The following is a 25,053-nucleotide window of genomic DNA, read 5'->3' on the forward strand; positions in this document are numbered from 1 at the left end:
TTTAGTTTTAAAATAAAATGAAACGGCTATTCATGGAAGTTGTTTATATGAACTTATAATATTGACTTTGACACTCCCAAGAAATTTCTGTTGAAAATATCAAATCATAGCAATGTATTTATTTTTAATTCCCTAATTTTTCCTATAATTCTCTTCCCATGCATATTCTGAACGAATAGACGAATGGATAGCTAAAAAAGGGGAACATGCTATACTGTAAAATATGTATTTAGCTTTGTTTACATTTCAAACAAGTGCAGTTTTTCGAGCACAGCGTTGTTTTCACACCTAACTTATTTTGCTTGATTTGATCTCGGCACTTTGTATTGGTGACAGAGACCATGTGTCATTTGATTCTAAAATGTATGAGGAATTCAAGGATGCATGTATCACAGCTGAGTTTGAAATACGCGTAATGTTACAGGCGTCTCATTACCGGTAGGCTACATGTGAAATGTGATTTTGTAATCACTATCTAATATGGCGGAAAGTTCACAGTATACAAAACTGTGACGAGTATCTGCGTGTATGATGTATTTTGAATTTTATTCGACTTCAAAGTGAGGTTTGAAGAGGAGGGAAATATATATATCCCTCTGGCATCTTGCCCCTGGGTAAAAAACAACAAATAACCCAAACCCAATCTATAGCTCTGAATTCATCTGGGGAATCTGGTCAGTCGTGAGACGAGAGTGTAAAGAAGGTGTCACGCGCTGGGAAGTAGCTTGATTGTAATGGTGAAATGGGAAATCAGAAATATTTCTTTTTAAATTTCAGCGGCAATAATATGCAACACATCTCCATTTGTTAATCTATATCGCCCACATGAGGCCTGTGCTGTACTTGCATATATCGCGAAGCCAGTATTGTGCCGCCCTGTGAATTACCGGTATCGTATTTAGCCGAGAAAACAGCCGGCAGCTTTAGTGTTTAGACCTAAGCCGGAATGCCGTGACGTCATCGACAGTGTGACGTCACTGTCATTGTACATTTGGCGCCACGTCAGCTGGGCGAACCTCGCCTCGGTCTGACGTCACTGAGTGCAGCGAGATGTAAACAAACAGGTTTTTTGTGTTTTTTCACGATTAATTACAAACTTATGGCCTAAAACTAACACAGAAACATATGACGACATGCATGAACATATCACGAGGTGCGGTGTTTAAATACCAATCACACATCATCTCTATTTACACTCAGTTAACAATTTTCTTACCTGATGATGCGAAGTTCCAAACACAACAAATGACAAAATGTCTGACAAAGTTTTTACAAGTTTTATTCATCTCCAAAAACAACAAACAGTTTCACGTAAATAAAGACATATGTACACACGACGACGTGAACGGCACAACACGTCACTGTCAGGTCTCCCCCACCGTCCACACAAACACGACACTGACGTCACTGAGCGCCGCGGGACTCGAGGAGATCCACCACTCGCGTATGTCCCCCGTCTCTCGCCCAGTCGGCCGCCGTCCGCCTCCAGTTGTCCCTGGCGTCGATGTCCACCACGTGCAGAGACAGCACAAACTTCACCGTCTCAAAGTGTCCTCTAACACAGGCGAAGTGAAGGATGTTGTGACCGTCCCTGTCCACCAGTGACACATCGGCCCCTTCACTCACCAGGAGCTCCACCACGTCTCTGTTTCCACTCCATGCTGCCCCCATCACCGGTGTCCTGCTCCACCATCCCGACCTACAGTTGACGTCCACGCCCTGAGACAGGATCCGCTTCACCTCCTCCAGGTTCCCCCTCCTGCTGGCGTCATAGAGGTCCCCGCAGTCTGCTGGTGATGGAGTCGCTGTAACACAAAGTAAACTCTGTACACTTCCAGACATCCTCGTCATACATCTACATGGTTCACACCTCAACGTGGTGACACGTGACACGGTACGTCATCAACCACTTCCAACATGGCTGACAACACAAGGATCAAGGGGAAGGACGACAGCTGGTTCATGTAATCAAGGATTATGTGGTCAATGTTTAGAATCTTTCTGTCACATCCAGTTGTTGTAACATTATTCTGTGTGTGGCTGGAGAGTGTCAACGTTTGATGGACTGAGCTTTATGAGATGATACTGTCAGTACTGTTGCTGTTTGGAAATATTAGATAGATCTTATAAGACATGACATTGGAGTATGTCAGTCTGTTTGTTTGTTTGTTGTTTTACGCCGCACTCAGCAGTAGTCCAGCAATAAGATGGCGGAGTCTGGTACAGACAGACAGTCCAGTGGTTGACAACATGAGCACTGATCGACACAACTGGAATACGATGACATGCAAGACGCAAGTCAGAACCCCCACGGGTCTATACCCCAGCTTGTTAATTGTTGGAGGGATTAAAGTGTGGGCTCTTGCCTGCTGGGTTCTCCAACCTACCCTGTGTAGCAGGCTTTTTTGTGGTCGTCACTGGTGTCCTCGTGGTCCGACTCGGGTCGCTCGAGGCTGAAACACAGAACATGCTGTTCAGAAAACAATACAAACCACATAAGCATTATACATATCAGATATTCGACAAAGTTTAGGTTTTTACTATTTTGACTGATGAATACAATTTCAAAACCATTCATCTTAGTAGAGGTATTATTATTAGGTAGTCTAGCGACTAATAAATCACTCAAACGCCTATCATAAATATACAACACAAAAATTGAGATTGCTGTTCATCTGAGCCGCGCGTCTGTACAGGCTTGTTGGATTGAGTCTTATGGTGGTACTGGCAATACAATTGACTTGTTTCAAATTATTAGAATAATAAGAGACTACATTTATCAGCTTGTTATTGTAGAGACTGTTCATATGAAGGTTTGTGGAGTGAACTTTCAGGCTTATATTTGTTACATGTTGATGTGACCTCATCTCGTACAAAGCTGGACAGTGACAGTATCTACCACCTGCTGGCTTCTCCCACCTACCATGGGTCGTCACTGTCGTCATCTGTTCAGCCCTTTCTCCGTGGCTCCGGTCGCTCGAGGCTGAAACACAAAATATGCTGTTCAGTTGGGTTGGGTGAGTTGGGTTTTACAGGTTCTTAGCAATATTCCAGCAATATCTGGGCGGGGAACACTAGACATGGGCTTCGCACATTGTACCCATGTGGGGGAATCGACCCCAGTTTTTCCGCGCGAAGGGCGAATGCTTTAACCACTAAGCTACCCACCACCCAAAACCCCCATATATGCTGTTCAGAAAACCATATATTGCAGGTAAACATTATAACTACTGGCCTCAGAGAAGCTTTTGCCTTTCAACAAATGTGTGACTTTCAAATTTATTCACTGATGAACTTAACTTATAATACATTTGTTGCAGTAGAGGCTTATTCATATATCATAACATGGTGACTGACAAATTTTGGAAATCACTTATATTTATTAGATTTAGATTGCTTTTATCACTTCTGAGATACATCTCTTCTCTTGGTTGAAGTTGCAGGAACTGAATAGATTGTTATTTTGTTGTCATAATAATATAATCATACAACATACAACAAAAATGAACATTACTACATCAGCGATAGAAATTGGCACTCGTCCTATATTCCTTGCCAAACATCCCAATAGTTCAGATATCATAACGACTAGGCTAGTAGACATATGTCATTCTTTAGGGTTTTATATGTTGCCATTATGAGGACTAAGGACTAAACATGTTAGTTTATATTGCTGTACACAGAATACACAGAATATGTGCATTTATTATTTTGGAACTTTACAACATGGTATTACATCAGCTACCTACCCTTAATTCCCAATTATGGAATGATTAGTATTTTAGTCTGACTTCGTTAGTTGTGGGTGGAATCGTTATGACAATGAAATGGTCCCCGCAAGTTGGTGCGTTGTTGCATAATATCTGCATTTGAGTATCAATACTGTGAAAAGCAAACCTACTTCGCTCATACAGGTCAAATACTGAACATTGTTTTCTAATTTTCATTGCCTGCTATGTTATTACTACTGCATATTTAAATAATACTCAGGTCTTTGTTGCGAGTGAGAATCGATGCACACCCTTATATATATTTTGACCAGGATATGACGCCCACCAGTGTAATTCTGGAGGAAAATATATTGCTCGTGCATTTCAACGTCTGTGGACAATGGGCATTTTACACAATTGTTACATCGTCAAATCGACAACTGTCTTGATGGTTTCTCTGTGTACATATTGCCTTTGCCAATTGATGATAACAGGCTACTAAATGTAGAGTGCTGCGACCTATCGTAAATTATTTGTTGTCCCGAGTGACTTTGCTTGATGTTTTAGTCCCCACCCTCCCCAATACAAACACTCTCTTAACTAGACTCTGAAACTGGTGCATTTTACGTCGTTTGGTGTCTCGGGCTACACAGTATTACAAACGTCGATATACGACATGCTACAGATTAATATTTCAGTGATGACATTTTCTTGATGATATACAATGAATGTAAAATAGCAACAGGTCTACTTGACTACGCGCGTGTGCAACAGAGTAGTAATTCAATGTCAGGAAAACCATTTGCAACACTGTCATAATTCAGCATTCCGAGCGATGCGGCAGTACATTCATCACAGATCAGCTTACTAACTGAGGCAGAAACTGTCGCCGGCACTACAAGATGTTTGATACGGTGTTTGGTTGTGTAAAGAAGGGAATAAACATGTGGCTCTATAAAGTGATAAGACTGAAATGCCGATTGCCCGTGTGACATTCGCCAAATTGTTTTCGCATTTAACGTCCGTTCTAACTGAGTCATAAAATAATGAGAATCATGCACATTTTCTCTTATATATTCTACATTTCCTTGCAATTCTTCAAAAACAATGCAAAATTACATTTGTTCCTGATAATATTTTCCGGATTCGAAGAACAAAGCTGCAGGCCTTGAGTGTAAAAATAATATGGCTGACACATTTGGCCGTTCTGTGATGCAGGACAATGTTTTAAAAATATGAGCGAAAAAACACATCCGACACTTGACTGAACAGATTTAGAATCATCTCATATAGTCTTCAGTCCCAGTTGTAAATAATTGTTATTAGTTCAGAGATCAAACTTACAAGCATATATTATGATATACTGATTAAAATAGAACAAGCTTTTCAGTTGAAACGAGGTATGAATGTTTACATCCAGACGTTTGTTATCCCCGGTGACAGGCTAAACAAACGTCTGGGTGTAAACATTGTGTGAAGCAAGCACCTGGTTCCTTCAAAATGTATTCTGTTGTACATCAATCTTAAAATATTTACAATGTTTGTTTCATTTAATTTCCTAACAAAATTCTGAAGTACAAGCGGAAAACTTACCCACCGTTTACGTCCTAACACGAGTGAGACGTCCCACTGCCAGTCAAGAAACGCAAGAAACGCCTTGACTGGCGAAGGGGCGAGCTATGACGTCAGTGTGACGTGTCTGGTTAGGAGCATGGCATAGTTTGGCGCTCGGCTGCTTGTGCCGATCACTCTAAGATAATACAGTGTGGAGTGATACTAGATCTACAAGTCTTACTACAGTCTCACCTTATTTCGTCTCAGATTGCATGTTGAGGTAAAAAATTAAGCCTACTTCATTGGTTAAAGAAATCTACCTCATCACCGTCCGTAAAATATGACTTTATTTTTATTCTAAGATGCTTCCCTAAAAGATCAAAGGCACCGACAATACTTTATCCTGCGACAAAGCATTGTTTCCGCGTAAAGATCCGGACTAGAATAAGGTCTCGAGCAACCCATGCTTGGCGTAAGAGGCGACTAGTACTGACCACTGACAGTTATCGCCATTTCTTCCGTGTTATTTCTGAAATCTGAAAGTTTACATGTACTAATAATCTGACTTTGATTTTTGTGAAACAATGTGGCTCATTCAGGCCATGGGAAAGGTTGAGTAGATTTCTCTTATACAGCGAAGAGAGGGAATCAAAACAATGGAAGTATTTTCAGATCGACTCTCTGTAGGCTGCTAGTTATAGCCCTAGTCTAAAGGCCTCAATGATGTTATGAAAAATTGTATTTTCGGGAAGAGACAGAAACATACTTGTTGTTCCCGAAAAGGCCCAATCAGCACTGACTGAAGTAGCCTAAATGTCGATCATCTGGTTGTTGGTGCTGTCTATAAATTTTATTTGAGCAAGGCGCTTATCATGTGTATTTTTAATATTTCAAAAAACAAACAATCAATTCATCATTTTTCGATAACTAGATCTATGTCCGACTCCCTTCTAATGAAAACGACCAAAAGTAAAACGAGTCTCGTCGCGCGCTATAACGGGGTGTTTGCGGTATTGTTCTCGCTGGTGATGATAAGCTAGTCGATAATCAAAAGTTAAATACCACCAAACATTGTCAGTGATTTGGTCATCGTTTGTTGATTATTAAGGTGAGATAGGTGTAGATCTAGTCAATGTGCACCAATGAAAAATACAATGGAATTGATAGCAACCATATTCGTTCGGTTTTCGATCTCCGTATGTTGCCCGGTAGGCTACCATACTACAGAATGATATTTAACGATATTGAACTGTATTATGTTAATAAACGTAGTAAGTATATGATACTTGGTTCTCTGAAACGTTTTGGCAATGAGAGAGAATAAAATGGTGACCGAAAACTGAACGAGTAAGTTCCAGTGCTAGCTACGAAATCGTACTGTAGCTAGATCTATATAAACAGCGCTGCGATGAAGATGTGAGTCGTAATTAGCTACAATGCCTGTCAAATATATCTGTTCCCGTTTGGATTCCGGTTTAGAAAAGGTCCCCAACAAACCATGTTTGTACTAACATGATTGTGACAGAGGTTGTGAGACGTGGCTCACTATAACAATCACTGGTTTGTCAGACCGGTGTATATGTAAAACCAATTTACATTAGGTGGTTTTTTTATAATGGTACTCATAATTTTGTTACTTATATCTGTAGCCTGAGTTTATTTCCGATCGGACCTTATACATGAAGACTTTAGATTTACAGTTTTCCTAAATTTTAGGCAATTATACAATGTATGTTATCTTTTCGTTTTGACTACAGATCTAAATGTATGCTTATTGAATATAGTTTTAGTTTTGACTTTTTTAATATGTTTTCGTTGCAGCAAGGGGGAAAATGTTACACGACCATTCCAGGAGATAAAATCAAGAATGTTGAATCATTGAGGAACACACCAAATAAACCCTGGGCTGTGAATTATGTTAACGTAAGTACAATTGTTTACAGTTACATTCCATTGTCTATATCCATGTTAATTGGTGTTGTTTTTTTAGCTTGAAATGAATGCTAAGAATGTAGATCTATTTATATAAATCTATGCTTGTACCACGTTTTGTATTCAACCTGATTCTTGATGTCTCTGAATGAATGTTAAAATTTGTTTCCATCAGTCTCTTGAATTATACATTATTGTTTGAATATTGATAAAACCTTATCTCCAAATGAATGTTTCTCGTCATATGAAATCTTTCATATACCTGCCCGAGATTTATTAAGCTGTTTGTATTTCAGGGAAGTGGAAGTGAACACAAAAGAAAGAAGATTCTGGCATTCAATAATTTCGAAAAGTGTATAAATTTTCTATAATCTAAAAATAATAAAATGTCAACGCAAATGTGTCTTCGCATGACTGAAAGTTGAAGTATACTATATGAACTTGATTAGAGACCGACCATTTAATATTCAAGGAGGTGGGGACTTGGATTTTTTCTATGGAGATTACATATGTTTTCGGTCACAGCTACAAAAGCAGATATATGATTTTCTTTAACTCTATGAGCCTGAAGATGAGCACCTTGTATCTAGTTCTATGTCATTTTTTTGTGGCAGGCATTTTTTTCACCAGTCTGAATCGTAATTATTTTTGTCAAGAATTTTCGGTGACAATATATTTTTTCGATAATATTCCAGGACCCGACCCTCCCCAGAAAATATCACATGGCCAACCCCTTACATTGTCTGCCATTCTTTTTTGTGTGTCTTTCAGTACAAGCCTAAAGGGTAATGGTGTCTGCCTTTGTTATAGTCAAATCATGTATCTAGTTAACAGCTCAGTGGTGTTTTTACATTATGAACATTGTTAGCAAAACACGATCTAACTCACTGTTAACCGGGCTATTCGACGCCCTGGTTTTTAAATATTTGTAAAAGGTATCTCGAATCATACACATTCACGTGACTAAAGCATATTCTAAAACATTTTTGGGGGTTGTTTTTACAACATTTTAGTGTGGATAGTCACAACCGTATTTCATCCTTGTAACACAAAGTTATTTCACGTCGTGACAACGTCCGTGGTAGTACACGGAATAACGTTGTAGGGACGCATTATTATAACATTGCCACAACGTAAATTACAACATAACCACAACGTCAAATACAACGTTCCCTCAACGTAAAAATACAACGTTCCCACAACGTAAAATACAACGTCATCACAACGTTGTGACGACGTGAATATGACGTAACACAACGTTATGCCATGACGTTGTGACAACATAAATGGGAGTCCACAGAATAACGTTATATGGACGTAACATCCGCAACGTTACCACAACGTAAACACAACGTTATCACAACGTTCCCACAACGTTCCCTCAACGTAAAATAAACGTCATCACAACGTTGTGACGACGTGAATATGACGTAACACAACGTTAGGCCATGACGTTGTGACAACATAAATGGGAGTCCACAGAATAACGTTATATGGACGTAACATCCACAACGTAAACACAACGTTAACACAACGTTGTCACGACGTTGTCACAACGTGAAATTGTTAGCTGGGCTATGCTTGTCGTAAGAAGCGAGGTCGGGTGGTCAGGCTCGTTTACTTGGTTGATGCATGTCATCGATCCCAATTGCGTGGATCGATGTTCATGATATTAATCACTGGATTGTCTGGTCCAGACTCGATTATTTACAGACTGCCGTTATTTAGCTGGAATATTGCTGAGTGCGGCGTTAAACAACAAACCAACCAAACCAACCATGCGACAACAGTCACAAAATTGTTCGATTCGGGCGTTGGTGCCCTAAGAAATTAAGTAGGCTATGTCTTCAGCATGGATCGATGCTCATGACATCAATCACTGTAACGACTCGATCTATTGACTGTAACGACTCGATCTATTGACTGTAACGACTCGATCTATTGACTGTAACGACTCGATCTATTAACTGTAACGACTCGATCTATTGACTGTTACGACTCGATCTATTGACTGTAACGACTCGATCTATTGACTGTAACGACTCGATCTATTGACTGTAACGACTCGATCTATTGACTGCAAGCCTGCACATCTCACTTTACCATGGGAACATATTTTTAAACTGGTCGAGCCCGACTTGCCTGGCCCTCGCCCTGCATGAGACATCATTTTGGCTTGTTAAGAACCATCAGACCATGAACTCATGTTTGTGTTTGGATCGGAAAATTACCAAGAACTACTGACCAGTTCCTCAACCTTATCACAAGCAAGCATATCATCGAAGCTATCGCGACGGTAGCCACCATTTTGAATGTTGTATTTGTAAAACATGTCGGCCGCTGACATAGTGATGAAGTGTTGCCTTGTCGCTGTTGCATTTCGTATTGGTTATTTTCAAAAAAATTACTGAACATGAAATTTGATTGTAGATGAATGCGCCCAGGTATTTAACTCAGTCACAGCAATAACACATGTGCATACTTAAGTCCGTTAAGTAGGAACTAAATCTGTGGGTTAAAGAGTCGTTGGTTATCTGATATACTAGTAATTTATCGATAAAGGATCGTCAAAAAGGATATCCTGAATGACTATTATTTCGCGCCGCTTTTAACAGTATTTCGGTTATACCACCCTGTGTCTAGCTTGATGTGGAGGAAAATACGAAATATTGTATAGTGCTGGGATTCGAACCTACGATTATAGATTTCTTGCACGCCCAGGGGACGCAACTCTTCACTGCGAATTGTGCCGCCTAAAACGACTGGGTCAACCGTGTCTGTCTGTCTGTCTGTCTGTCTGTCCCTTTGTATAACTAAGATAACTATATTTACGGGACTAAATGTTACTCAACTGGACTCTCCTGAAAGTGTCAATCTTATTCTGCTTTGTATATGCGCGACGGAACGGTCGCTATACCTGCTACATACCAATTATCAGAATATTTATCTATATAAACAGGGCGATAAAAAAATCCTTGACAATGCGGTTCTGACAATTCAATCAGGAAGACGAGTTTTTTCAAAATGGAACTCAGAAAGGTGACAATGTTTCATCATGTGTGGTTATTTCGGCGTCTGTCATATAACAACTATAACTCCTGTATCCATGATCAGATTCTATATTTCTACAGGGCGTTAGAAACCTATCGACAGTGCGGTCCTGCAAACATTATCTTCCGAGTTATCAGGCAAACAATTGTTTTGAAACGGGACTCAGAACGGTGGAAAGTTTGCTCTCCAAATCCTTATCCTAAATCTGAATTCACATTTATTTAAATAATTGGAATGACTATGTGAATGCGGTTAGGGGATTGTGGGTTGAAGAACTCGTGGGTACCAATGATGTGTAAGACGATGGAGGCGATGATTCGGAGACATCGATGTTGAAAATGATGAGCCTGATGTAAAGTGGTCTGTCGGTTTACACGGGTGGCCCGGTCTTCTATAGGGCGCGATTGTGGGTTCGAATCCCGGTTCGTCCCGATTATGTTTCTAGGTTTGTCAGCACCATACCCGTGCTCGTGGGTTTCACCGAAGTGGTAGACGTCTGAGACCTGCATCACTTAGGGCTTAGCTCCCCATTAAGCTGACACGTCGTGATATAACTGCAATAATGTTTAAAGCGGCGTTTAAACCAACTCACCCAACACATGTGCGGCGGAAGGATTTTTGCTGATCAATTTCCGTCTATTACTTGTCACAGATTCTTGTTACTTCGCGTGTCCCGCTGTGATATTGCTGGAATAATGCTAAAAGTATACTCACTCACTCACTCACTCACTCACTCACTCCGCGTGTCATACAAAGATACCTTTCACAGATATGTCAGGCACCTTTATCACACTAAGGACGTATAAATAATCAAATGATAATATTTTCATTTATGCTTCAAAATAATTTTCTACTTTAATGTTTCGACAAGGGGGGTTCCACCGCCACTGACCCCTCTGTGCTGTCTGTGTAAGAAAATACGGATCTGCAGACAGCGTTCGGCTTTGACCGAAAGAAAGAACTGCGCATGCGTAGAACGTGTTTCATTCGACAACTTCCCTACAAATATAAAAACTACTGACATCTACCCCTATGTTTGTATACTATAGAGTTATATTAATTATTCGTACTTTTCGGGCGCTTTTAAAGCTGAATGTATTTGGTGATAAATGTCTCCGTTCAGCAAAATGTCTATATTAATGGTAAACCAAATTAACGCCAAATGAAAATGGCAGACAACATTCCATGCAACTGGGCCTAATGTATTTAGCCCGAAAACAAAACTATTGTGTCTATATCATAAGTCTACACGGGACAACTGCCATTTCAAGGATCCACCTCTCAATGTATACTATTTTACTTTGTGTTTTTCCACATTTACAGGAACGAACGATCGAGCCGATTGAGGTAAGGCCAACTAGGCCAAGTGATGAAACTAGACTCGTGACTGCAAATATATAAATTGTCAATGCAAGAGTGAGTGAGTGAGTATGATTTTACGCCGCTTTTAGCAATATTCCAGCAAAATCACGGCGGGGGACACCAGAAATGGGCTTCACACATTGTACCCATGTCGGGAATCGAATCCGGGTCGTCGGCGTGACGAGCGAACGCTTTAACCACTAGGCTACCCGACCGCCCCCTCAATGCAAGAGAATAACTAATCTAGATTATCCGCCGAAACAGATTCCATTTTGGATAGAGGGCAAAAAGCGGTAAAGATTATGTGAATGACCACTGAAAATCAGTGATGACACCAGGTGTTCGCGAAAAGGATGAGCATGTCCTGACCTATGGGTAGCGCCCGCACTGTATGGTGGCATATGCTCTTACTGCAATAACATTTTCTCCCTTGAACAGTTTGTTTTTTCAATTATATGTAATAGTTTTCTGAAAAATCTATGGGATGCGTGGGTAATGGAAATAATGCCTTTAGGGTAATTGAGTAGAAAGTACATGCATTTCTATTTCTTTAAACAATTGCCAATAACAGGTCATATTTTGTAGTTTTTCGACTTTTGTAAGCTGTTCAACCCCGAATGCAAGACATTTGTAAGAAATTTTACCGCAATAATGAGCGTGAGACAGTGAGATCATCGTCCTGTAGAAACATTTTGACATGCAGGTATTATTTTCCCTTGGAAATAGCCTTTGTTAATAGTAAAAGGGCATGCCTTAATCCTTTAATAGGACGTGCCTTCACGAAAATGACAGATTGTGAATGAATAAAAAATGAAGCAAAACGATTCTGTTTGGTACGTCGTGTGCCATTGTTACAGGCGGACATACGGTATAGTTTATTAACGATATGTAAAGCATGTGCATGGCAGGTCAGTTATACGACAGATGTAACACATTTGAGTTAATAGTGAGTCACTGATTGAGAGAATTCAATCTAAGGCCGCATATAAGCCATGTAACGAGGAGAGGAGTTTGTCCACCTCTGAGTGCCCCTAGCCTTAACTGCCAGTCTTTCCGCCTCACATGCACGAAGTCAATCACATTCCTGTAAAGTATTAGGCAACCCGCAATATTTTTGCTCTATCACTTGGCGGTGAACGTGTCATGACGTGATGCGCACGCAAATCGAGTTGGTTAAGGGCGAGATGCTCGAGATGATTGATACTAGATGTAAGTATAGTTGTCAGCGATAAGATTCAGTGAGGAGATTTGAGTTATTTAAGTAACTTAACATCACTTTTAGAACTAAACAAAAGATGGAGAGACGTATTTTATTTCGCGAATAATATGTGCCGGTATGTGTCCAACTTAATCTCTGATGTTTCTTAGCGAGGTACTTGTGAAGCATATGACAAGGGACTGATAGAAAAGTTCTCTCCTTAAAGGTTGTTCATACAATCATGGCTTCAACCACGAGGTGTTAATGAAGCACAGTGCTGGTGTATCATGTTTACTGTACAGTGTTAGAAGTGTTAATGACGCTTCCCGCCGCCATTAGAAACACAGGCCTGGTGTATCATGTCTAGTGCACAGTGTTACAAGTGTTAATGGCACTCCCCGCCGCAATTATAAACACAGGACTGGTGTATCATGTCTACTGTACAGTGTTACAAGTGTTAATGGCACTCCCCGCCGCCATTATAAACACAGGACTGGTGTATCATGTCTACTGTACAGTGTTACAAGTGTTAATGGCACTCCCCGCCACCATTATAAACACAGGACTGGTGTATCATGTCTACTGTACAGTGTTACAAGTGTTAATGGCACTCCCCGCCACCATTATAAACACAGGACTGGTGTATCATGTCTACTGTACAGTGTTACAAGTGTTAATGGCACTCCCCGCCACCATTATAAACACAGGACTGGTGTATCATGTCTACTGTACAGTGTTACAAGTGTTAATGGCACTCCCCGCCACCATTATAAACACAGGACTGGTGTATCATGTCAACTGTACAGTGTTAGAAGTGTTAATGACGTTTTCTGTCGCCATTAGAAACACAGGACGCCTTTGGTGTTTATATTTTACAAATTTTTAGGTACAATCAACTACGCTCTTTCTGCCAAGATTTCAAAGACCGTCATCTGACGCTTGCCCAAAAGTTGTTTGATCAAGGTTACAACGTTCAAGGCCTCAGTAAACCTTTCAAAAAGCTTTATTGTAACCATGTGGAGGAAAATTTCCAAATTTGACGCGTCAGTGACAAAACTGATGTCCGACACAATTCCCTTATTTGACTCCCCTTTTCACAAACACCTGGTATCACCACATGACAGTTTTCAATATTCCCAAAAGATTATAGAAATCCAACCTTTCTGTATCTGTTCCGTCAAGTCTTGGATTTGTTTCTCACGCAGCGCATCACGGTCCTCAAGTTCCTGTATCTGTAATGATGAAATTCAAGTTTAGTCTGGTGGATCAATTTATTGACACACTCATAAACTCATCATACTAATAACACAAATACAAAGAAAATATTATAACGAAATCAGCAAACCTGGGAGTGAGTGAGGTTTTACGCTGCTTTTAGCAATATTCCAGCAATATCACGGCGGGGGACACCAGAAATGGGCTTCGGAATCGAACCCGGGTCTTCGGCGTGACGAGCGAACACTTTATCCACTAGGCTACCGGACCGACCCCGCAAAACTGGGACAACGGTCCATTATGTCATTTCGAAAGAGTATTTTGGTTGAGTACTAGTATATACAGGAGTATTTACCTGACAGGTTGAGCACTAGTATATATAGAGGATTCATCACGAGTGTTTTTTAATATGGGAAATAACAACCGAGTCTTAGTTAATCGGTATTTGACGAGCCTTTGGCGAGGCAAATACCGATTAACGTGACGAGGTCAGAGTAGATGCATTAGTCGGTGTCACTATCACTTTCGATGACAACCCGGCGTCTTGTGACTGGGACCGGGCTTGGGTGTTTAGCGAGATTAACTGTTATGTTTGCACCAGTAATGTTGCCAGCAAACATAGTGTTGACACCACCAGAAACATTTATTATTTGAGACCGCTGACTGTTGTCTACTGTCGTTTTGGACATAACGCGAGGGGCCGCTCTGCATGACGGGAGTTTCATCAACAAGCTGGGATGTCACAGTGTGGGATGGAGTGTTTCGTGAAATGATGTTGGATATTTGCTTGTGCTGGTCAGGATTAATATGGCAGTAATTGTTCACAGAATGGATGTTTTTGTGGCCAGTTATCTGCATTATTTGATTTGGCGGAACATTCTTGTCATTCAACTTTTGCACAAGGAGTTTGCGCGCAGAGTGATTTGTGAGTCGTTTCGATGTTTGGAGACTGGCGGCATCGCACATGTTTTTCATGAGAGAGAGGAAAGTTTGTTTTTCCCAATACGATAGCGGATAAACCACTGATACCTGCCAGTTTGAGGATATACAGGAGTATTTACCTACCAGTTTGAGGATATACAGGAGTATTTACCTGACAGGTTTAGTATATACATGAGTATTTACCTGCCAGTTTCAGTATATACAGAAGTATTTACGTGAGAGGTTGAGTATTTACCTGCCAGTTTGAGTATATACAGGAGTATTTACAGGACATGGTGAGTATATACAGGAGTATTTATCTGACAGGTTGAGTATAGACAGGAGTATTTACCAGACAGGTTTAGTTTAGTATATACAGGGGTATTTATCTGACAGTTTGTGTATAAACAGGAGTATTTACCTGACAGTTTGAGTATATACAGGAGTATTTACCTCACATGTTGAGTATATGCAGGAGTATTTACCTGACAGTTTGTCTATGTACAGGAGTATTTACCTGAGAGGTTGAGTATAGACAGTAGTATTTACCTGACAGGTTGAGTATGTACAGTAGTATTTACCTGACAGGTTGAGTATATACAGGGGTATTTATCTGACAGGTTGAGTATATACATTAGTATTTATCTGACAGTTTGTGTATATACAGGAGTATTTACCTGTCAGTTTGTGTATATACAGGAGTATTTAGCTGAACAGTTTGTGTATATACATGAGTATTTACCTGACAGTTTGTGTATATACAGGAGTATTTGCCTGACAGTTTGAGTATATACAGGAGTATTTACCTGACAGTTTGTGTATATACAGGAGTATTTACCTGACAAGTTTGAGAAAATACATCCGTATTTACCTGACAGTTTGTGTATATACAGGAGTATTTACCTGACAAGTTTAGTATATACAGGAGTATTTACGTTACAGGTTTAGTATATACATGAGTATTTACCTAATAGTTTGTGTATATACAGGAGTATTTACCTGACAGGTTGAGTATATACAGGGGTATTTATCTGACAGGTTGAGTATAGACAGTAGCATTTACCTCACAGTTTGAGTATATACAGTAGTTATTTACCTGACAGGTTGAGAATATAAAGGATTATTTACCTGTCGGGTTGAGTATATACATTAGTATTTATCTGACAAGTTTAGTATATACAGGAGTATTTACGTTACAGGTTTAGTATAAACAGGATTCTTACCTGACAGTTTGTGTATATACAGGAGTATTTACATGACATGGTGAGTATATACAGGAGTATTTACCTGACAGGTTGAGTATAGACAGGAGTATTTACCAGACAAGATTAGTTTAGAAAATACAGGGGTATTTATCTGACAGTTTGTGTATATACAGGAGTATTTACCTGACAGTTTGAGTATATAAAGGAGTATTTACCTGAAAGGTTGAGTATTTACATGAGTATTTAATTGACAGTTTGAGTATATACAGGAGTATTTACCTGAGAGGTTGAGCATTTAAAGGAATATGTACCTGACAGGTTGAGAATATAAAGGAGTATTTACCTGACAGTTTGAGTATATACAGGAGTATTTATCTGACAGTTTGTGTAAATACATGAGTATTTACCTGCCAGTTTCAGTATATACAGAAGTATTTAACTGACAGGTTGAGTATTTACCTGCCAGTTTGTGTACATACAGGAGTATTTACCTGACATGGTGAGTATATACAGGAGTATTTACCTGACAGGTTGAGTATATACAGGAGTATTTACCTGACAGGTTGAGTTTGTTTGACAGTAGTATTTACCTGACAGGTTTAGTATATACAGGAGTATTTACCTGACAGGTTTAGTTTAGTATAGAAAGGAGTATTTACCTGATAGGTTTAGTTTTGACAGGAGTATTTACCTGACAGGTTTAGTATATACAGGAGTATTTACCTGACAGTTTGTCCATGTGCAGGAGTATTTACCTGACAGGTTTAGTATAGACAGGAGTATTTACCTGACAGGTTTAGTATATACAGGAGTATTTACTTGACAGGTTGAGTATATACAGGAGTATTTACCTGCCAGTTTCAGTATAGACAGAAGTATTTACCTGAGAGGTTGAGTATTTACCTGACAGGTTGAGTATATACAGGAGTATTTACATGACATGGTGAGTATATACAAGAATATTTACCTGACAGGTTTAGTATATACAGGAGTATTTACCTGACAGGTTGAGTATAGACAGGAGTATTTACCAGACAGGTTTAGTTTAGTATATACAGGGGTATTTATCTGACAGTTGAGTATATGCAGGAGTATTTACCTGACAGTTTGTCTATGTACAGGGGTATTTATCTGACAGGTTGAGTATAGACAGTAGTATTTACCTCACAGTTTGAGTATATACAGTAGTTTTTCACCTGACAGGTTGAGAATATATAGGATTATTTACCTAACGGGTTGAGTATATACATTAGTATTTATCTGAAAGTTTGTGTATATACAGGAGTATTTACCTGACAGTTTGTGTATATACAGGAGTATTTACCTGACAGTTTGAGTACATATAGGAGTATTTACCTGACAGTTTGTGTATATACAGAAGTATTTACCTGACAGGTTTAGTTTAGTATATACAGGAGTATTTAACTGACAGTTTGAGCATATACAGGAGTATTTACCTGACAGGTTGAGTATGTGCAGGAGTATTTACCTGACAGTTTGTCTATGTACAGGAGTATTTACCTGACAGGTTTAGTAGAGACAGGAGTATTTACCTGACAGGTTTAGTATATACAGGAGTATTTACCTGACAGTTTGTGTATATACAGGAGTATTTACCTGACAGTTTGAGTATATACAATAGTATTTACCTGACAGGTTGAGAATATAAAGGAGTATTTACCTGACAGGTTGAGTATATACAGGAGTATTTACCTGACAGGTTTAGTATATACAGGAGTATTATTCTGACAGGTTTAGTATATACAGGAGTATTTACCTGACAGTTTGTGTATATACAGGAGTATTTACCTGACAGGTTGAGTATATACAGAAGTATTTACCTGAGAGGTTGAGTATATACATGAGTATTAACTGATAGTTTGAGTATATACAGGAGTATTTACCTCACAGGTTCAGTATATACAGGAGTATTTACCTGACAGGTTTAGTATATACAGGAGTATTTATCTGACAGTTTGTGTATATACAAGAGTATTTACGTGAACAGTTTGTGTATATACAGGAGTATTTACCTGACAGTTTGTGTATATACAAGAGTATTTACCTGACAGTTTGTGTATATACAGGAGTATGTACATGACAGTTTGAGTATATACATGCGTATTTACCTGACAGATTAAGTATATACAGTAGTATTTACCTGACAGGTGAGTATGTACAGGAGTATTTACCTGACAGGTTTAGTATAGACAGTAGTATTTACCTGACAGGTGAGTATGTACAGGAGTATTTACCTGACAGGTTGAGTATATACAGTAGTATTTACCTGACAGGTGAGTATGTACAGGAGTATTTACCTGTCAGGTTGAGTATAGACAGTAGTATTTACCTGACATGTTGAGTATGTACAGGAGTATTAACTGATAGTTTGAGTATATACAGGAGTATTTATCTGACAGTTTGAGTATATACAGGAGTATTTTCCTGACAGTTTGAGTATATACAGGAGTATTTACCTGACATGATGAGTATATACATCAGTATTTACCTGCCAGTTTCATTATATACAGAAGTATTTATTTGACAGGTTGAGTATGTACAGGAGTATTAACTGATAGTTTGAGTATATACAGGAGTATTTATCTGACAGTTTGAGTATATACAGGAGTATTTTCCTGACAGTTTGAGTATATACAGGAGTATTTACCTGACAGGTTGAGTTTTGACAGGAGTATTTACGTGACAGGTTGAGTATAGACAGCAGTATTTACCTTTCAGGTTTAGTATAGACAGGAGTATTTACCTGACATGTTGAGTATAGATAGGAGTATTTACCTGACATGTTGAGTATAGACAGGAGTATTTACCTTTCAGGTTGAGTATAGACAGGAGTATTGACCCGACAGGTTGAGTATATACAGGAGTATTTACCTGCCAGTTTGAGTATATACAGGAATATTTACATGACAGGTTGAGTATATACAGGAGTATTTGCCTGACAGTTTGAGTATATACTGGAGTATTTACCTGACAGGTTGAGTTTTGACAGGAGTATTTACCTGACAGGTTGAGTATAGACAGCAGTATTTACCTGACAGTTTTATTTTAGTATATACATGAGTATTTATCTGACAGTTTGTGTATATTCAGGAGTATTTACCTGACAGTTTGAGTAAATACAGGAGTATTTACCTGACAGGTTGAGTATATGCAGGAGTATTTACCTGACAGTTTGTCTATGTACAGGAGTATTTACCTGACAGGTTGAGTATATACAATAGTATTTACCTGACAGGTTGAGTATAGATAGGAGTATTTACCTTTCAGGTTTAGTATAGACAGGAGTATTTACCTGACATGTTGAGTATAGATAGGAGTATTTACCTTTCAGGTTGAGTATAGACAGGAGTATTGACCCGACAGGTTGAGTATATACAGGAGTATTTACCTGCCAGTTTGAGTATATACAGGAATATTTACATGACAGGTTGAGTATATACAGGAGTATTTGCCTGACAGGTTGAGTATGTACAGGAGTATTTACCTGACACATACCTGAGTATAGACAGTAGTGCTTTCAATTCATATAGTGTTAAAATAATGGTGATGCAAGGCCTCTAATTGGTTGTGTAATTTGGCAGTGTTGCAATTGGATTGCATTGTTTATGTAAGGATTCAGTAGAAATTCATGACATTGTGTTTTAATAATAATCCGTTGTCAGGAATGTTTCTCCAGATAATGTAAGCAGTTGTGTGGAAGTTACTGTATGTTGATGCTTTTGGGTTCAAGTACAATCTGGAATCTTCTAGAACAGCTATAGACGAACACGAAATAGTATTGAACTTTCTATAAGGTATATGGAGTGTATAAATGGGAAATAACATGCCTCTCTCATCTCACATTACACCATGTCCATCGGCTGTGTGAAGATACTATTTTCACCCTGGATATTCAACCTGGGCCTAATTTGGAAGCTTGACCATTCTTGCTGCTTGGTGAATATTATTATCTCTGACTTTATTGCTATTACAATTGCTATTATTTTGATTTTTTTACTGTCATTGTAAATGTACTGCCATTGAATTTTGTACTACCACCATATTGTGTATTGTCATTCTAATTATTTTGCAGTATTTTTTTTTATAGATTTGTTAACCTAGCAATTTTTCCTGTAGAAATTGTGAATGGCACATTTCTTTGTTATTTGCTGGCTTCACTCTGAGTTCGTTTGCGTACACATTTCTGGTTAAACTTAAAGTTCTAATCTGGAATCGACACTAAACAGTGGTTATGTTAAAACACACATTATTTTATTGATCGATATGCAGCCAGGGAACAAATTGTATGTAAGCCAGTAAACCCTATGTTGACATGCCCAGTAAACCCTATGTTGACATGCCCAGTAAACCCTATGTTGACATGCCCTGTAAACCCTATGTTGACATGCCCAGTAAACCAAATGTTGACATGCCCAGTAAACCCTATGTTGACATGCCCAGTAAACCCTATGTTGACATGCCAGTAAACCCTATGTTGACATGCCAAGTAAACCCTATGTTGACATGCCCAGTAAACCCAATGTTGACATGCCCAGTAAACCCAATGTTGACATGCCGAGTAAACCCTATGTTGACATGTCCAGTAAACCAAATGTTGACATGCCCAGTAAACCCTATGTTGACATGCCCAGTAAACCCAATGTTGACATGCCCAGTAAGCCCAATGTTGACATGCCCAGTAAACCCTATGTTGACATGCCCAGTAAGCCCAATGTTGACATGCCCAGTAAACCCAATGTTGACATGCCCAGTAAACCCAATGTTGACATGCCCAGTAAACCCTATGTTGACATGCACAGTAAGCCCAATGTTGACATGCCCAGTAAACCCTATGTTGACATGCCCAGTAAACCCAATGTTGACATGCCCAGTAAGCCCAATGTTGACATGCCCAGTAAACCCAATGTTGACATGCCCAGTAAACCAAATGTTGACATGCCCTGTAAATCCTATGTTCACATGCCCAGTTAACCCAATGTTGACATGCCCAGTAAACCCAATGTTGACATGCCCTGTAAATCCAATGTTGACATGCACAGTAAACCCAATGTTGATATGCCCAGTAAATCCTATGTTGACATGCACAGTAAACCCTATGTTGACATGCCCAGTAAACCCAATGTTGACATGCCCAGTAAACCCTATGTTGACATGCCCTGTAAACCCTATGTTGACATGCCCAGTAAACCCAATGTTGACATGCCCTGTAAATCCTATGCTGACATGCCCAGTAAACCCAATGTTGATATGCCCAGTAAACCCTATGTTGACATGCACAGTAAACCCAATGTTGATATGCCCAGTAAACCCAATGTTGACATGCCCAGTTAACCCTATGTTGACATGCCCAGTAAGCCCAATGTTGACATGCCCAGTAAACCCTATGTTGACATGCCCAGTAAACCCAATGTTGACATGCCCAGTTAACCCTATGTTGACATGCCCAGTAAGCCCAATGTTGACATGCCCAGTAAACCCTATGTTGACATGCCCAGTAAACCCAATGTTGACATGCCCAGTTAACCCTATGTTGACATGCCCAGTAAACCCAATGTTGACTTTCCCCGTAAGGCCTTTATTGATTTTTTAAAAGCTAAATATTCCTTTGGAAATCGACTTAATTTTGCACTGTCATATTTACACATGACATTTCTTGCCGCTCCTTGCCGATGGAAGCAGTTAGTGTTTGGAGTGGTAAACACAATATGTTCACTGTCTGCATTCGCGATGGGGCGAAACAGTCAACAGATTACCCGACACCCTAACCCTGGCCGATTACCCAACCTTATCAAGCTGAAGCGACAACAACCAAGCGATGAGAGACATATATGCATGACATGGTGTGATAAGCAGCAGGTTAACATTGACAACAACAAGTGATAGATAACAAATACACACAGGCTCATGAATATTCATAGAGCACCTTGTAGTAGGTTCCTTGCTTATTAAATAGACTGGTTCTGATTAAAAATACCAGGCTCTGATATAGGTGAACGTGTAAAGTGTGTGAGTGCCTGTACTCACCCTTTGCTGTATTCCCTGAAAGTCCCTATGGGTGTCCTTGGTCAGCTCGCCTCGAAGTCTGTCAAGACTATCTTTGTACGAGTCCCTTTCACGTTTAACTTGTCTGATCTCTCGTTTAACTGATTGAAATTGTGTCTTCGTGGTATAAATACTTGCTTTTAGGCTTTTAACGACTTCAAGAACCCGTCCGCTGATGATATTCTCAATGTATTTTTCTTTCAGGATGTCAGTAATCGCTTGCTTCACTAGAGGCTTTATCAAGGCAGGGAGAAACGTGTCAGTCAGTTCTTCTTTCAGTGATGACTCCAGCAACTCAAAGTTGTCACTCATTTCAGTCTCCAAATCAACAATTGTGCGTTTCAACGCTTTGATCTCATTATGCATCAGCTTTAGTTTTCTAGCGACGTTTTTTACAGCATGCGCGTCTCTGACACCACACAGCAACACAAGACTGACCAATACAACTCTTGTTAGTTCCATCATGTAGAGATATGTTTAGGTCTCCGCAGTTACGAGAAGACTGACTTGGTGCTGGATCAACATGGAGCTTAGTCCGAAGTGTTTGACAAAAAGCCAACTCAGGAATGCTCTGACAGAAAATTCCTGTGCATACATGTGGCACCACAGAGCCAAATAAGGCAGGTAGCTTCATCAGGGTATTGTGTTTCATACAAATATTTTGCCACAGATAGTCTCGTGTTGAGAGTATAATCACTATTAAAGTAACTTGACATATATTTCTTGTGTACATTAATCAATCTCGACCCAACCCTTTTTTATTAATAATGTGCGTGAATTACTTCTGTTTGTCTCACGCTGTGGAAATTACATATTACCCATCCCCGACACCAAGTTCTGTATGTCCAATGTACAACATGAACACTTCATCCACCCATAGCATACACCCATATCTGTATGCCCAGTGTACAACATGTGCACTTGATCCACCCATAGCAGACACCCAGGTCTGTATGTCCAATGTACAACATGTACCCTTGATCCACCCACAGCAGACACCCAGGTCTGTATGTCCAATGTACAGCATGTACCCTTGATCCACCCATCCCTGACACTCAGGTCTGTATGTCCAATGTACAACATGTACCCTTGATCCAGCCATAGCAGACACCCAGGTCTGTATGTCCAATGTATAACATGTACCCTTGATCAACCCATAGCAGACACTCAGGTCTGTATGTCCAATGTACAACATGTACCCTTGATCAACCCATAGCAGACACTCAGGTCTGTATGTCCAATGTACAACATGTACCCTTGATCCACCCATCCCCGACACCCAGGTCTGTATGTCCAATGTACAACATGTACCCTTGATCCACCCGTAGCAGACACCCAGGTCTGTATGTCCAATGTACAACATGTACCCTTGATCCACCCATCCCTGACACTCAGGTCTGTATATCCAATGTACAACATGTACCCTTGATCCACCCATCCCTGACACTCAGGTCTGTATGTCCAATGTACAACATGTACCCTTGAACCACCCATAGCAGACACCCATATATGTATGTCCAATGTACAACATGTACCCTTGATCCACCCATCCCTGACACCCAGGTTTGTATGTCCAATGTACAACATGTACCCTTGTTACACCCATAGCAGACACCCATATATGTATGTCCAATGTACAACATGTACCCTTGATCCACCCATCCCTGACACCCAGGTTTGTATGTCCAATGTACAACATGTACCCTTGTTACACCCATCCCTGACACCCAGGTTTGTATGTCCAATGTACAACATGTACCCTTGATCCACCCATAGCAGACACTCGGGTCTGTATGTCCAATGTACAACATGTACCCTTGATCCACCCATCCCTGACACCAAGGTCTGTATGTCCAATGTACAACATGTACCCTTGATCAACCCATCCCCGACACCCAGGTCTGTATGTCCAATGTACAACATGTACCCTTGATCCACCCATAGCAGACACTCAGGTCTGTATGTCCAATGTACAACATGTACCCTTGATCCACTCGTAGCAGACACCCAGGTCTGTATGTCCAATGTACAACATGTACCCTTGATCAACCCATCCCCGACACCCAGGTCTGTATGTCCAATGTACAACATGTACCCTTGATCCACCCGTAGCAGACACCCAGGTCTGTATGTCCAATGTGCAACATGTACCCTTGATCCACCCGTAGCAGACACCCAGGTCTGTATGTCCAATGTACAACATGTACCCTTGATCCACCCGTAGCAGACACCCAGGTCTGTATGTCCAATGTACAACATGCACCCTTGATCCACCCGTAGCAGACACCCAGGTCTGTATGTCCAATGTACAACATGTACCCTTGATCCACCCATAGCAGACACCCAGGTATGCATGTCCAATGTACAACATGTACCCTTGATCCTACCTTCCCTGACAGCAAGGTCTGTATGTCCAATGTACAACATGTACCCTTTATCCGCCCATAGCAGACACCCAAGTATGTATGTCAAATGTACAACATGTACCCTTGTTCCACCCATCCCTGACACCCTGGTATGTATGTCCAATGTACAACATGTACCCTTGATCCACCCATCTCTGACACCCAGGTATGCATGTCCAATGTACAACATATACCCTTGATCAACCAATCCCCGACACCCCAGCAAACAATTCTACGTTGTGACAACGTTGTGACAACGTTGACTTTTCGTTGCTACAACGTTGTGATGTTACGTTGTCACAACGTAAATCTGTAGACTCCCAGATTGGTTGCTACAACGTTGTGCGTAAACCAAAATACAACCAAATCAAGACGTTGTCACAACGTCCATTTTTTACATTGCTACAACGTTTAACCAAAACGTCGCGACAACGTAC

At 40.0% G+C, this 25,053-nt stretch overlaps 1 protein-coding gene across 5 annotated transcripts in view; it reads right to left on the reverse strand.

The window, feature by feature from the left end:
* Positions 1-25,053, reverse strand: part of LOC124124966 (ankyrin repeat and KH domain-containing protein mask-like) — a 239,630-nt gene that overhangs the window by 73,190 nt on the left and 141,387 nt on the right. The window contains exons 1-5 of one of the 5 annotated variants that reach the window (XM_046488259.2): positions 22,194-22,719; positions 13,967-14,039; positions 2,924-2,983; positions 2,388-2,453; positions 1,264-1,805 (exon numbers count right to left, since the gene is read on the reverse strand). The exons of 2 other annotated variants lie outside the window; for them this stretch is intronic. In XM_046488259.2, coding sequence (XP_046344215.2) covers positions 1,405-1,805; positions 2,388-2,453; positions 2,924-2,983; positions 13,967-14,039; positions 22,194-22,676 — 1,083 coding nt within the window. In that variant the 5' untranslated portion in view covers positions 22,677-22,719 and the 3' untranslated portion in view covers positions 1,264-1,404. Of the gene's footprint in view, positions 1-1,263; positions 1,806-2,387; positions 2,454-2,923; positions 2,984-13,966; positions 14,040-22,193; positions 22,720-25,053 lie in introns of those variants that run through there. 2 more of the 5 variants (XM_048382816.1, XM_048382815.1) reach the window with 2 other exon arrangements.

This window comes from Haliotis rufescens, unplaced genomic scaffold, assembly GCF_023055435.1.
Source record: "Haliotis rufescens isolate VD_foot unplaced genomic scaffold, xgHalRufe1.0.p SCAF_41, whole genome shotgun sequence".
Lineage (NCBI taxonomy): Eukaryota > Metazoa > Mollusca > Gastropoda > Lepetellida > Haliotidae > Haliotis > Haliotis rufescens.